Source organism: Phoca vitulina, unplaced genomic scaffold, assembly GCF_004348235.1.
Source record: "Phoca vitulina isolate PV1807 unplaced genomic scaffold, GSC_HSeal_1.0 scaffold24, whole genome shotgun sequence".
Classification (NCBI taxonomy): Eukaryota; Metazoa; Chordata; class Mammalia; order Carnivora; family Phocidae; genus Phoca; species Phoca vitulina.
Window position 1 is genome coordinate 19,988,233 of NW_022589727.1, and position 15,826 is coordinate 20,004,058.

General features: G+C 34.6%; 1 protein-coding gene across 2 annotated transcripts in view; it reads right to left on the minus strand.

Moving 5' to 3' along the window:
- Window positions 1-15,826, minus strand: part of MIB1 (mindbomb E3 ubiquitin protein ligase 1) — a 129,819-nt gene that overhangs the window by 26,580 nt on the left and 87,413 nt on the right. For both annotated transcript variants that reach the window (XM_032421440.1, XM_032421441.1), the window contains exons 13-14: window positions 3,856-3,988; window positions 338-424 (exon numbers count right to left, since the gene is read on the minus strand). In XM_032421440.1, coding sequence (XP_032277331.1) covers window positions 338-424; window positions 3,856-3,988 — 220 coding nt within the window. The remainder of the gene's footprint in view (window positions 1-337; window positions 425-3,855; window positions 3,989-15,826) is intronic.

The following is a 15,826-nucleotide window of genomic DNA, read 5'->3' on the forward strand; positions in this document are numbered from 1 at the left end:
TTATAGTTCACTCTCAATTATACAAATTAAGAGGGAATGTACTCTTAAAAAACCAATTTATATGTTACTTTGAAATTCTCTGATTTAATATTTTGGGAAGTCACAAGTCTGGCAACAATTATACAATAGCCTTTGAGTATCACAGTTTTAAGATTTTCCCTATTATAAATTAAAACTCTTTACCCAACTGATGCAAAATATTAGCCTAAAATCATAATTTTTAGATCCAACTATGTCTTTTGAAAAACCTAACTATGAATAATTTTCAAGACTTTCTAGAAATCTGTCTGGTTAAAACACAACTATAAGGTAAGATTCTTGTTAGTAAATACTTTACCCTCACAATCTGGGTGTGCTGTCGTTCAACAGCAAGGTGTAGGGCAGTTTGCTGGTTCACATTCTGGATATCCAGGTTAGCATTACCCTGAACAAGAAGAACAAAGTTTACATACTCAAAATTTGACAACTGTGAACACTACAACTATAACTTTTCATGAGGAATAAGTAACACAGAACACTGTTGACCACCTTCCTCTCTTCTAGCTACCGCAACATTGTTCTCGTAACAGTTGCTGGCAATACAGCAAAAACTGGACGGGGCAGCAAACATTCTGAGCTAGAACAGCACGTTTACAATAATTATTTATTATAGTGACTCCATATAGGAACAGTTAAAGAACAAAGTTCAGTACAGAGCTCAAACACAGCTCCATCTCAATCTCCATTATACAGTAAGAGGTAATTAGTTCCTTTTAACTGTAAATGATATTTCCTAAAAAGTTCTATTAGTGAGTCTTCTTATTGGATTTAGATTCTTTAATGACCTAATAAGGTCACCTACTCTTGCTGCATGACTGAGCTCTTATTCAGTGAAAAGGAACTTTGCTGGAGGGTGAGAGAAGACAATGTTTAATTAATTAGTACATAAAAATACTTATTAAAGGGAAAGCAGAAAGTCCTACCAGGGTCCTGGGATAGTCAAAGCACTATATGAGAACAGCTGATGCCAAGGACAGAGGAAAGGAACTGAGAAGCAAAATTCTGAACTCACTGGCACCAAGGGACCTGGAGTTTCAAGAACTTAAGCAAGGATTCTGCCATTTCATGCTCATTTCCTCGGCTCTAACACGGTCATAGTACAACCTATTTCCAGGGTTATTGTGATGATGGGCTTCAGGGGGGCTGCCCCAAAATAATGCCACTTTGGAATACTGATTATTTTGAATTAAAGTTACTTAAGAAACAGCCAGTGCAAGGACACTCTGACCTTCCTTTGTTCCCCTGAAAGCAGGAAATAAATTCTCTGTAAAGACTATCCTCCCTGCACTTGGAGGGTAGAAGGCATCCTTATTGCCAGAGATAAGGAATTAAGGGCCAAGAACTGACTGTATAAATAAACTTTGTTACTTCATTTATTTATTTGCTACCCCAAGCACAAACCCCTTTGTGAATTCTCCACAAATAATTGTTTGTTTAAAAGGTATAAAAGCTGCCTGCTTTGGTCACTTTAGATAGTCTCCTATTTTTCTGAGCTCCCATATGTACAAAATTAAATGTGTTTTTCTCTTGTTGTTATATCTCATGTCAATTTAATTATTAGACTAGCCAAAGAACCTAGAAGGGAAGAAAGAAAAAATTTTCCTTCCCTCCAGGAAGGATTAAGAAAAATAACAGGTAAAACTGCCCTATACAATGTCTTGCATAATAATTTAAAAAATGAAACTAAGAAAAGGGCTACAAATTCAGAAGATAAACTTTATTATTCTGTTTACATCTTCGAACTATTCATGCCCTCTAAAGACAACTTTGAAACCGCACCTGTGCCCTTGCTCGGGGTGTTAGGTAGAGCTGAAACTCCAGTAATGCTATGACATATTCTAGAAGATGGGAGTTTCTGATTTGTCTTTATTATTTGTTTCCCTGGGTGTCATCATGAAGAACTATATCTCAGCTTGTTTTCTTATCATGCCTTTTCTCATAAATGCAGAAAATGAGGGATTTTCTTTTTAAGTTTCCTGAACTTTTCCATTATTAGATTTTCCAAAGTAGTATTCACTGTATGATGTACCATAATTCGTTTATGTAGACACTAGTTCGTGAACATTGGGCTTGCTTCCAGTTTGAGGTTATTACAAATAAAGCTGCTACAAATATTTAGTACAAGTATTTGTGTGGAAATGTTCTCTTTGGTACATACTAGAAGGGGGGCTGCTGGGTTGTACAGTAAATACATGTTTAACTTTATTAAGAATTGCCAAACTGTTCTCAAAATGGCTGCTTTGAAAAACACCAGCAATGTATGTGAATTCTAAATGCACCACACCCTAACCAACATTTGGTTAATTTTCATCATTTTCGTTGGTAGGTAGTAGTAGTAGATTAGTAGTATTTCACTGTGGTTGTAATTTCTAATCCCCTTAATGATCTATGGTAATCGAAGCAAAATCACAGGAAATACGGTCAACATACAAAAAATAACTGTATTTCTATATGTTTGCAATATACAGACACTGAACTTTTAAACACTACAATTTATAATCACATGAAAAAACTACTTAAAGATAAATCTAAAAAAAAGATAAATCTAAAATGTGCAGAGCAACCAAAATGCCAAGACTTTTTAATAGAAACTAATAATCTGATTCTAAAATTTATAGGAAAATTCAAAAGATCTAAAATATTGAGGTAATTCTGAGAAAGAAGAACAAAGAACAAAGCTGGAGGACTTTAACTGATTTCAAGACTTACTAAAAAACAATAATCAAGATAGTGTGATATTGGCATAACGTCAGTTATCTGTATTTTGGATTGAAAAGGAAATTATCACAATTAATACTTCTAAGAGCAGTAACTTAATAATAAAGGCTTACTAGTCGATGGTATTGTAATAGCATTGTATGGTGAGAGATGACAGCTACACTTGTGGTGAGCAGAGCATAATGAATAGCATTCCAATTGTCAAATCACTGTGTTGTATACCTGAAACTAATGTAACATGTGTGTCAACTATACTTCAATAAAAAAATAATAAAAATTATGCCTTAAAATGGCAGGGGAAAACAAAGTTTAACTTTTGAACTATTTTTTTTATCTAAACTAGAATTCTATAGTTCATGGAGTGTCTATCCTATAATGTGATGCTAATTACACATAATGAACAATTTACTAAATTTTTCTGCTATTTCATCTTCTTAACTTAGACTGTAAGTTCCTTGAAGTCAGAGATCACAGATAATTCTTTGGTAACTTCAGTGCTTCTCTATGGCATATGTATTTAAAATTTTTGCTGAAAAACTAAAACATCATAAAACTACAGGAAATAAGTTCCCCCAAGATCCAATCTCATAAAAATATAACGTCATCTTATTTCAGAGATGAATGAAATGACTGAGGTGAACCTGTGCTGCTATCCAGCCAAGATTCCAGGAGTCCAGCAGTGGTCATGACCTGAATCCCCAGATCCTGGTTGCAGCCTGGTGTTACCTGATGGCAGTTGGCCACACAAGCTTAGATACCAACATAATGGTTCTTGGTCCTATGGCTAATGGATACTTACACAACAGTGGCAGTGATTCTGGAAAATCTCTGTTTGTTGATGCCTATTTCATCAGACCAATCCAGGAACTCTGTAGGAGGGAATACTCAGGGCTAAAGGATACCCTCCACCCCCTTACACACACACACACACACACACACACACAGCACTACCCTCCATTTAAGAACCAGCGTTAGGCAGAATGAATAGGTACCATATCTGAATTTGCATCGTCTTGGGGTTTTACCGTAACCTACCAACAGGTAGTTGATGAAGTAATAAATGAATGAATGGCAATATTATGGCACAGCTTTTCCTACCTGATGTACCAACAGTTCGGCCACTTCTACATGATTGTTAAGGGCAGCCAGATGCAAGGCAGTATAACCATCATCTTTCTTCTCATCCACAATCCATGGTCTTGGTAATTTAGATAGTAAAACACGCATTGCACTGCAAGTCAAGTTTATATCATTTTGATATTTACATAATTTGATATTTAATTAAATATTTCATTATTTTCTTTAGAAAAAATATGTAAAGGAAACTTTTGAAATAAAAAACATTCTTCTTTAAAGAAAATTATGCCCTCAGAGACAAACGAATTATATTTTTTTCTAAATCTCTAATGTGCAGCTTTTTGATGCTTTAAGAGGTAAACAAACTATCACCATTTGGGGAATAGAATCAAACTAGAATAGGAGTATTACAAGGGGAAAACATTATGAGAGAAAAAAAACCAAAGGGGAAAGAAATATATCCAAACAAGGACATATTTATGGTTTTGTGGAAACTCTTAGGTTCAATTTGAATAGTATCTATTAATGAAAGAGTTAATAAAGAACAGCCAGGTAACAACAACAAAGTAGGAATCATAGTAATAAAAAGACAAACTTCATGTAACTGGTAGATTATCATGAATTGCAGTTAAAAATCTGATATATGTCATTTAGCAGTGCTAAATCTAGTTGATACCAAAACATGCAAAATGGTAATTATAATGTAATATTTAAAATTTAAGGATAACAAAATATTTCCAGAGCAAGACAGACAGTTATCCTAAAGACCATCAAAGATTAAAGCATAAAAGAGCAGGAGACGTAATTATCAAGAAGAGATACTTCTTCAAAAATAAACTACTGGGACTACTTCAAAATAAAAAGCTTTTGCACAGCAAAGGAAACCATCAACAAAAGACAACCTACTCAATGGGAGAAGATATGTGCAAATGATATATCTGATAAAGGGTTAACATCCAAAATATATAAAGAATTTATACAACTAAACTCCAAAAAAACCAAACAATTTGATTAAAAAATGGGCAGAGGACCTGAATAGACATTTTTCTAAAGAAGACATACAGATGTCCAGCAGACACATGAGAAGATGCGCAACATCACTAATCATCGGGAAATGTAAATCAAAACCACAATGAGACATCACTTTACACCTTGTAGAATAGCTAAAATCAGAGACAAGAAATAACATGCTGGTGAGGAGGTAGAGAAAAAGGAACCCTAGTGTACTGTTGGTGGGTAAATAAATTGGTATAGCTACTGTGGAAAACAGTATGGAGGGTCCTCAAAAAATTAAAAATAAAAATATCAGGATCCAATAATTCTACTACCAGGTATTTACCCAAAGAAAACAAAAACACTAATTCAAAAACATATGTGCACCCCTGTTCACTGCAGCATTTACAACAGCCAAGATATGGAAGCAATCCAAGTGTCCACTGATAGACGAAATGGATAAAGAAGATGTGGTGTATATATATAATGGAATATTACTTGGACATAAAAAGGATGAGATCTTGCCATTTGTGACAACAGGGATGGACCTAGAGGATACTATGCTAAGTGAAACAAGTCAGACAGAGAATACTATATGATTTAACTTATATGTGGAATCTAAAAAACAAATGAATAAACAAACAGCAGAATCAGACCTATAAATACAGAGAACAAACTGATGGTTGCAAGAAGGGAGGGGGGTATAGGGTTAGGGAGGGGGAGCTATATACCCAAAATATATTGAGAATCACAGCTTAAAGACAGCTTTCAGTGGCTGTTACTAAAGTTATAATCACTGCTTAGGGGTGAGAGAATTCTTTGGAAATCTATGGAAAACTATGGAGAGAAATGCACATTATATAGCTCTGCCCACAATTTTGAGAGGCTACAAACCCCTAGATCCCACTCGCAGACCTCATACAAAGCTCAGGTTTCCTGCATTAGTTCGTTTACAGTAATTACAAGGATTCTAATCTTCCTCCTTCACCGGATTAAAATAAGATACTAGGTATTGGGGCACCTGGCTGGCTCAGTTGGTAGAGCATGTGACTCTTAATCTCATGGCTGTGAGTTCGAGCCCCACATTGGGTGCAGAGATTACTTAAAAATAAAATCTTTTAAAAAAAGAGAGAGAGATACTAGATATTATGTAACTTTGCCTCAGATTCTTAATGGGGAAAAGTTCTAGTACCACACTGTATTACTGAATGTTTGGATTTGGCATAATCATGATGCCAATGCCAAATATTATCTAGCACTCTACACATCTGACCATGTGAGAAATGGAATTTATAAGGGTTTTATGATTCTTTTGGAGAGTTTAGAAGACGTAAGTATTAAATCATGTGGAAAAAAAGTTTCAGTAAAAAAAAAATGTAATTATAAGATAATAATGTAAACACATTGATTTAAACAAAAACTGTGATAGGATTATGTTGAGAGAAATGGTAATAGATGATGTCAATAGTTTTAAATCTTCATTTCTCATGACATGAAATCAGTAGATAATATCTACAATTGATACATTAGGAAAACTGCAGGACAAGCTGGAAGTTACTGGGGGAGGGGTGTAGGGGGAACAAAGGGATGAAGGGGGATAAAGCAGAATACAGTTCTCTTTTATTATAAGCTTTGCAGTAGTATTTGATTTACCTATGCATATATATTAGATTTTAAAAATTTAAGTCAAAACACTAAAATAATATTTAGGCTTACTATGTTAAAATCTTTTAAATTTGCTACTTTAGTTCTTATAGCCAAGATATATAAATATGACAGTAAGTTTTACATTATAAGGTGTGGTTTCATGCTAATTTCATCAAGTTTTTTTTTTTTTAAGTCACATTATTGAATAGATATCCTTGAGAAGATGGTTCTTAATGAAACCATGTTTCCCACTACTTTGCATTCCTGTTTCAGAAGTACCTTCCCATATTATGCTGCCAACAACTCGAAAGAAAGGGAAAGAGGAGCAGTTCCTTCTCTGGGCATAAGCTATCCACTGAGATGGAGCCATCACTAACTTGTTCTGGGCTTTTGCATTTCCTAAGTGAAAAAGCTAGAGAAAGCTGAAGTCTCTCAGAAAGAAGAGCCAATGGCTCAGAAGGTTAGTGAGGTACTTAAACAGAAATAGATATGTATTCCTGAAAGCCTACTGCCTCTCTACTCTCTCACTACCTTTTATCTTTTTGCTTTTCCTCTCAGTACAAAATGAGTAACTGAAGTATAAGAGCAAAAGAAAGATGGTAATTCTAGGCTACTGTCAGAAGTGACAAAAATGATCCCAGTCCCTTCTAGATAACATTCTATAAAGTCCATCAAATCCTAATACTAAAATGCAAAATTCAGATTTTCAGAGAGCAAGTTTTCACTTCAGAACCAATCCATTCTGTTAATTAGTCCCACTTACGTGGGGTGGACAATCTGAGGAGCCCACAGTCCAACCAGGCATGCCGCTGCCGGCTGTTCCCTGCAGCGCTGTCGTTCCTCAAGAGGAGACCTAGGCTGTAAGCACTCAGGCCCACAGGGCTGCTGGGATCAGGGCGTTACCAGTTTGGCACATCAATAATTGTATTGAGTCAACAGGCTCTCACCTGTGGAACACAGTATATGGGATTTGGCGGTATTTTCCCTAATGCCCACTCTTCTTTAGTTCTCAATCTGGTTGTTTTCCAAGAGGTTAAGGACATGGATGGTTTAAAGATAAGCTTTTACTACCAGTTAAGCAGGCATTTGTGAAGAGTGCCAAAGAAGCATTAAGTTCCGGAACAACTAATAGTGGTGCCTAGTATAATCCCTGGCACTTGGTAATACTCAAACGTTTGCTGAATGATGAACAAATGAGTTCTAAGAAGTAGAGGGACAAGCAGCTGTCTACATTGGTATGTAGCAGTCAAATGGCACTGGGTCCATTTTTAGGGCCTGCCATGCTTTACAAACTTTCTTCAGAGATAGGCAACGTTTTTCTAAACAAACCCAAGTAGATAAACTGTGGAGGTCTTACATATTAATGTAAAAAAAAAATTAGATCACTAAATGCTTGCTAAGTTAATGAACAATCCCTCAAATAATAAAGCTAATAAAGCCTGTCAGTCCAGAATTCATAAAGGAATCTACTAAGAAAGTTGATCAATCCCAAGCAGAAGTTCTTCAGGGCATACTAAAAGCAGATCAGTATGTGATATTCTAAACATATTTTTGTTCGATACCTACCCCCATCTGAATGGATGCAGACAAGAAGCCTGGGAAGATACATACCCAGATGCTATCCATGGTCATCACTTTAATAAATGAATATAGCTGGTTTTTATTTTCTTTCATCTACTTATAGCTAGTGAATAGACATTAGTTAGATGTTTTTAAATTCTTTTTTTGGTGTGCTTTTATCCCCCCCCCCCCCCCACCAAACTTTTTTTTTGACAGATACCACAATTAAAAGGCTTGTTAATGTAGCCTAATTTTGTTAAGTAAGAATGTGGATATAGAATTTAGCTCAAAATGAGAAAGAGATATGTAACAATTCAGACTGCAGAAGAGCTGTATAGCTGAGTACTCGAGTATTCTTAAACTAAAGACAACGAAAATTATCTCTTAAATGACCAATCAGTTCTTATTTCTCCTTCTATGTTTAAACCAGGGCCCTGTTTTACTTATCTTTATGTCCCCTTTGTATGCCTAGTAAAAGGAGCTCAAAGTTTTGTTGAATGGAACAAAAGAAGAAACAATCAAATGAACAATCATTTTCTGAATATAATGGAGGTGAGGATTTAGCAACCTATTAAATTTCTGGTATATTCTTAAGTCCCCAAGAGTGGTAATTCCCTAACTGGTTTCATTGTTACAAACCAGAGCAGGAGCATGGTGTGGTGGTAAAGAGCTTAAAGTCTGAAGCCAAACTATCTGGGTTCAAATTCTGGCATTAGCAAAGTGAATGGCTGGTGACTTGAGCACCAGTTACTTAACTTCTATGCCTTGGTTTCCTCATCTATAAAATGTGAGAAGAATCACAGATTCTATTTCAAAGAAGTTGTTATGAAAATTTAAAAGGGTTTAGAAGAGTACCAGCACTTTATATGTTTGCTTTTAAAAACAAAAACAGGGGCGCCTGGGTGGCTCAGTCATTGAGCATTGTCTTCGGCTCAGGTCATGCATGATCCCAGGGTCCTGGGATCGAGCCCCGCGCTGGGCTCCCTGCTCAGCGGGAAGCCTGCTTCTCCCTCTCACACTCCCCCTGCTTGTGTTCCTTCTCTCGCTGTCTCTCTCTCTGTCAAATAAATAAATAAAATCTTTAAAAAAATAAAAATAAAAAAACAATAACAACCACAACAAAAAAACCTTTCACTGCTACAAAATGGTTAGAAAAAAATGAGGCGATTTAGAAACCTGAAAATTACCCTGTCTTAAACTGAGACAGGTGTCATCTTCTCACAATATGTGTAAAAGTATTCCAATATCTAGGAAAGCTGGCTCTTCAAAACTGCCAAATGTCCACAGAAGCACTCTTCATGTCATTGCTTTAAAAGAGTCATCCAAAATAATTCACCTGCTACGGTATTAAATGCTAAAGACAAAAAGAATATCAAGGACAAACTTCCCTTGTAGGAGACTGAGCTTAAAAAACTGGTAAGAGTTTTTCTTGATTCTTAATTGAATCAATACTTAACAGAATACTGTATTTGAATTAAGAACAAGGTATAGATTTGGTTTAGGGAAGAACAAAGCTTCTCTTGGGCATTTTTAGATTTGTAAAATCTTAAAACTGTATCTCCACAATTACATTAGATTTGATGTTATAATATTCTTTTCTCCCTGGTTAAAAAAAATTTCAACTTTACAATTTATTGTGAATATGCTATTAAAATTTAGAGCAAAAGTATTTTTTCCTTTGAAGCATATAGTATTATGCTTCATTATAGATTAGGTTAATGACTGTTTCATAGTTTCTGGTAAAGTAGAAATGTTATAGATCAGATTAATGACTAATTCATAGTCTCTGGTAAAGTAGAAATGATCATGCCTAAATGTTATTTCAAAAAATTTAAAAGGAATGGCAATGTCAAAAGAAGGGAAAAAAATACTTTGCATCTGGAAAATGAAATAGAATAAAAATGTTATTAATAGTAGTTCTGTATGTAATATATAGTAAGGAATAATAATAGTTCTGTATGTATAGTTTCAATATAAAAGTACACAATTACTCAAAAGCATTCCAGACCATTTCTCATCTAAGCACTATAAAAAAATAACTGCAACTGACATTGAATTAAAAGTTTTAAGTAGCATTTTTCCAAGATTTCATTTACACACTACTCTTTTCTTCCTTAATGATCTCTCTCCATTTTTAATACATAGGTTCTACTTACCATTTCTACATATTTTCCATTCAAATATTATTCCTTAAATTTAAAAAGCATGTGTAGCAACAACTAGCTCTAAAGATAACCCTGCAAAATCTCTTCAGGCCTTTAGTTATGTAAAATATCATCATCCATATTTTTTACTAACAAAAAATTAGGTTATGAAATATATTTTGGCAGCAGAGGGATTTTACTTGTTCCAGGTCTGTCTAAAGACTGCCTTGCAACTAGCCAGGGTAATATTTTTCCTCTTTCCTTTTTTTCTCTGCAGTGCTTCTAAGTATAGTGACAGCCGCATCAGGCTTTCCTAGTCTCAGCGCAAGCTCAGTGAAAATCTGGGAAATGTAAGTGGAAACATGAGAGACCGCTTTATTTGGCAGTGCTTTAAAAAAAAGGGGGGGGGTGCAGAACAAATGGCAAAGCAGTGTTTGGACCGCAGGATGAACAATCAATAGGCAGAAAGCAAGATAGAAGCTTCCTCCACTTTTGGATCGACAATCGACAGCTGAGAGACTATTTTTTGCTATGGTTGACTAAATATGGTCAGGGAAGAGAGAGGCACAAGAGAGCCTGTTTGCCTGGGAGTGCATGTTTCAAATGCTTAGCTGCCTATAAAGCTGTAACAGTTTAGCCCGTGGCCACTGAGAGAAGAATATAAGTTAACCTCTGTAGTGACCATGGGGAAGTCCTGACCTTGCTTGCAGACTTGACCTCTGGATATGACAAGGTGGCTTCACTACAGATCTACCAATTAATCCTGGAAACTAAAAACCAAAAACAAATCAAAAAAAAACAAACCAAAAAAACAACTTCACAGCAAGAAAGATACAGAATATTTCCTGAGAAGTCAGAAGAACCTAATGTATTCTGGTGGGCAAAAGAAAATAGGGTGAATGTTTACAGTTACTTGGGGGGAGTGAGGTGTGTTTTGGTTTTTGGCTTTTTGTTTTTTTTTTAGATTATAAAATTAACTTCCTTTGCAACTTTCTGCCCTCTTCTGAAGCATTTTATCTGAAAATAAGCAAAGTTCATTTTCTTGGCCATTATACCAACCTTCCTTGGTTGCTTAACTTTCTGTACAGCAGATACAAGGTACTCATATCTGTGCAATACTGGTAATATGACCTTCCAAATCAAATGGCCAACTTTGATTCAGTTTTGTTGTTTGTTTTTTTTAAGGCAAAGGGAAGGGAGAGGGAAAAAACGGCTTTTTTGGGTTTTTCTGTTTGTTCATTTGTTTTTCAAATGTTATCTTAAAAGGTGGGGTTCTGTGTTCACTGATACGGCCCTTTGCTTCCCTCGGCTCATGGAAAGAAGTGCTGAATCAGCGAATAGAGTGAAGGAACGATCAAGAGGAGATGGCAGCTGCTGATGTGACTCTCTAGGTCATTCTCTCTCTTCCTCCTGCAAAAGCTGCATGGCACTAAACTTACAGGTAACAGCACCATAAGGCCTGCACTTTTAAGGATACTTATGACTTTCTGCATGCTTACCTATTATGACTCGATACATGCTTCTATTGTTAAAGTCTATCTGGGCATTGCCTAATTTCATAGTTCAAGTAGACAGCTTATGTAGCGTAAAAAGGAATGCTGTTCAAGTATCCTGGCAGATAATTCTTGATCTCAAAAATGTACAAATCCATTACTGTCACTGATGTTACTGAAGATTTAGTTTTTGTTTCAGATTAAATAATGATTTTGCATCCTTAGTAAATCACATCCTGCTTCCAAAGTACGCTACCTTTTAAAAACTATTAACTGTCTATTTCAAGGTTTAGTCAACCAAGAGACTTGGCAGATCACAAAATACTTAATGCTAACTTTTAGTTGGTCACAAAAATAAATCAGAATGTGCATGGTAAATCCTAACACTGCACTGCTGAAGCTGCTGTAGTGCTGGGCCATCTACTGCTACATTCTGATTTGCTCTCTCTGAGCTTCACCAACTTTTTATCACGGGCTGCAGAAATTCGACTTTCCCTACCTTTTTGTTTTCTCCTTTCCCGGATATGAAAATTTCTTATGGTGTTCTTTTAAATTAACCTTTTGATACCACAATAATTAAAGGCAACTCACCAACTATAATGTCTTTTCAAGCTAAATGACCAAGCGCAAACCCTGGTGTCACAGGCTACCACCTTTAAATTCTTTTCAGTGAGACTTTAGAAAAGACTGTTCTGGTAGTGATCCTTTGTATCAAAATTTAAAGAATCAAAAGAACCAAACTCACCAAAATTAGATATTTATACATCTATTCGAAAGTGTATTCAACCCAAACAAAAGCACCAAAATGCAAAATTCAGGTAAGTAACTAATAAAGACAAAGGAACGAGAAAGAAGTTTCTCAAATAATCATGAGTTCCTTATCTGTGACCTTCAAAAAAAAATAACAAAAAATTCATCATCTTTAAAACTTCAGTTCACTCACACTCTAAATAAAGATCTAGCTTTTCTCCTTGTTCTTTAAACAGAAGAAGTACTAATTGGTTAACTGGTTAAGTTTTCAGTAAGATATCTAGTTTGTAAAAAGAATTTGCACTGAATTCATTACTATCTACCTGCAGGATCTAGAAGCAAACTACAAAATAAGAAGAAATTCCTCTGAAGACAATGAAGAAACACTAGGCTGATCTTACCAATTTCTGAAATATACTCTGTAAAACCTCCACTGATTCTATGAATCTCTTGCAAAAACAACCAGACCAGGACAAAGTTCAACAGATAACTGGTTAGTGTTTAGACATATCTATGTCCACCAAGAACAAGGAGCCATGAATGGCACTAATGCCATGCTTCAGGTAAATCTGTTATAGTTTAGTCTTTGATAGTCTCTGCCAATGATCTACCACTACTCTGTATCAGTAAACTAAATGTTTTACTAACAAATGGGAAAATAAAACATTTCATGTTTTTACAGCTAACAACTTAGTAAAACCTACTCAGAGTACATACTTCTTTATGTACCCATATGAACATACAATGCTATGGAATGTAAAGAAGTATGTATTTTTGGTAGGCAATAAACTGCCAGGAGGGAACTACACTGCAGCTAAAAGAAGCTCTTGCTTCTTTCTATGTGAATGACCTTCATATGGTAAATTAACCTAGTATCAAAGAGATGACCTTTGGCAATACTAACACCATAAAAATGTACCTACTACTTTTAGATGGAAACTAAATGCTGTGAAGATTTCTACTTTGTGAAGAAAAAAAAGTTCAACCAAGGAGATTTAAAATTATCAAGAAACTCCTTTTAAATCTTCTAAGTTTAAAATGTACTATGTTTTACATTTTTGAATTAAGTATTCACATGATTAAAATTTGAATACTGAAAAGAAATCAGTATTACTAGAACAAAAGAGTGAGGGATACACATGACCTATCTTCTGTCTCCACAATATGATCTTAATTGAAGTATATATCATATTAGTAGGATTAACTGATTTGTTAAGAATAACAAGGTAGAACAAAAGCTGATGTCATTACATTTTAGCAATTGTTCTTGATAGTTTGATAAATTTATAGTCTACTAATATTAGAGGAATTTCTGAACAAGTTTTGTTGTTTTAAGCTTTCTTTTTGAAAGCTACATAGTCATAATTCGAAAAGACTATCTTTTAAGTAACATTCTACTCTCAAAAAAAAAGTGTTGTCCTCAAATTAATCAGGTCCTTAATCTAGTGTTCGCTTTGTATAAATACTGTTAGTACTTAGAATAAATTAAAACATAAGATTTATGCATGAAAAATGACAAAATTCTGGGCCATATTGTAGGTTAACAGGGCACATTGGTAAAAGATTGCCAAATATTTAAAAGAAATTAATTTATTATCGATATTATCCTTGAATTTGCCTTCTCCAAAGGGGCACATAAAATGAAAATGCTATAGCCAAGAAACCAATTTACACAGACAGAATAATCATGTTTCACTGGTACCGGGCAACAGCAATTCAATTTTTATAAACACGTTAGGGTCCACTATTTGTAATGTGTTGGAGATATCATAATACTTTTTTTGTACCTTATACAAAATTTATTTTGTATAATATACACTTACATATTAACAGAAATCATAAATAATAAAGCTGCTGGCAATACTTTATAAGCAGTACCTGTTTCAAGCTACTATGATAGACTTAGAAAAAAAGAAATACTAATATTTATACCCTCTAATCATTTCTTACTAAAAGTATTATTTCAACTGGAATATTTAGATGTGTATAAAAAGCATAATGATAATTTGATAATTTGAAAATTTTTATGTGTCCCAAGTTGAAAAGAAATGGCTATAAGGTCAACTACAGTTATAACTGAAAATATGTATCTCGGAAGTATAGGTTCCTCTATAAAACTACTCAAAGGGTATTACTATACTCATGTTTTATAACATTCTAAAATTATAGAGCATTATAAAATTGTAGAACAATTATATCCATTATTCTCTAGGCATGAAAGTTTTTAATAACTATTTTAAAACAACCTGGTGACAAAGATTCTCATTGCTATAATATTAAGAGTACATAATCCTCAGAAAATAAAATGACAGCATCTGCTATTCATTTTAAAAAGTAAGATTATATACTGATTCTAGTGCTTACAAGTTTAACTGAACATATCTGAGTCTTTTCAGTCATTCTAAAATGTCACATCCATCACTTAGATCAGCTGTTCATTTTTAACTGAGTACATAGTAAACTCTGGGCATCTGCTGACACTGGTGTAACTCAAACATTTCAACTGTCTCTCTGACAGGGATAACAGATGCTGACATTATCAAATGCTGTACTATTTTTTTTCCATGGCCTCTCCTTGCCCCGATATGGCCAGTATATGAAACTGAACTGCCATCCAAAAGCACACTTGAGCAACTGGATCTGCTAAACAGCTCCCATATAACTAGTAAAAATAGAAGCCAGTTTTATTGCTATCTTCAGCACTTAAGTCCAGGCAATTTAACACCTGTTTCATTTCTATTAGAATATATGGAAAGAATTGTAGTTACATTAATTTCACCAGCAGCATGATACTTACGAACGAACAGATGCAGAATATACTTAATATGAGAACTTTTTGAATACTGCCTGAATTAGTGCTGACCTTTTCCCAGTCTAATTCAAAACAGTAACTTTCTTTACTCTGTACTTCACTGAAAGCACTTACTTTATAGGCAAACTATAATATCTCAAAGTTTTATTTTTGCAAGTATATTTAAGGAGGTATCCCTTCCCTGATACTGAAATGCAACAATGAAATCAAATTACAACAAACATTTGCTGTACTGACTTTTAAAGTATTACTCATGTAGTAGATTTTTAAATTAAATTCATTGATTATAGCTATGCACCACAAGTCCATGTATTATTAAGCTGATAATGGAACTAACTAGGCAATCTGTACCCAAAATGATGGAGAGCTCAGTCAGGGAAATAGACATTGAAAAGGGTTAAATTACTAACCTATGATTAGTAACACTACATAAGCAAAAACAAAGAAAAAAGTTGGCATGCATGGTAGTTCCTTTCAACACAAGTCCAAGCAATACACTGAATACACGTGTGATCTATTTATAAACCAAAGGGCAGAGGTACTGTCTTAAGGCCACTCATATTCCTCCACCCTCCCTCCCTATCAGGAACTTG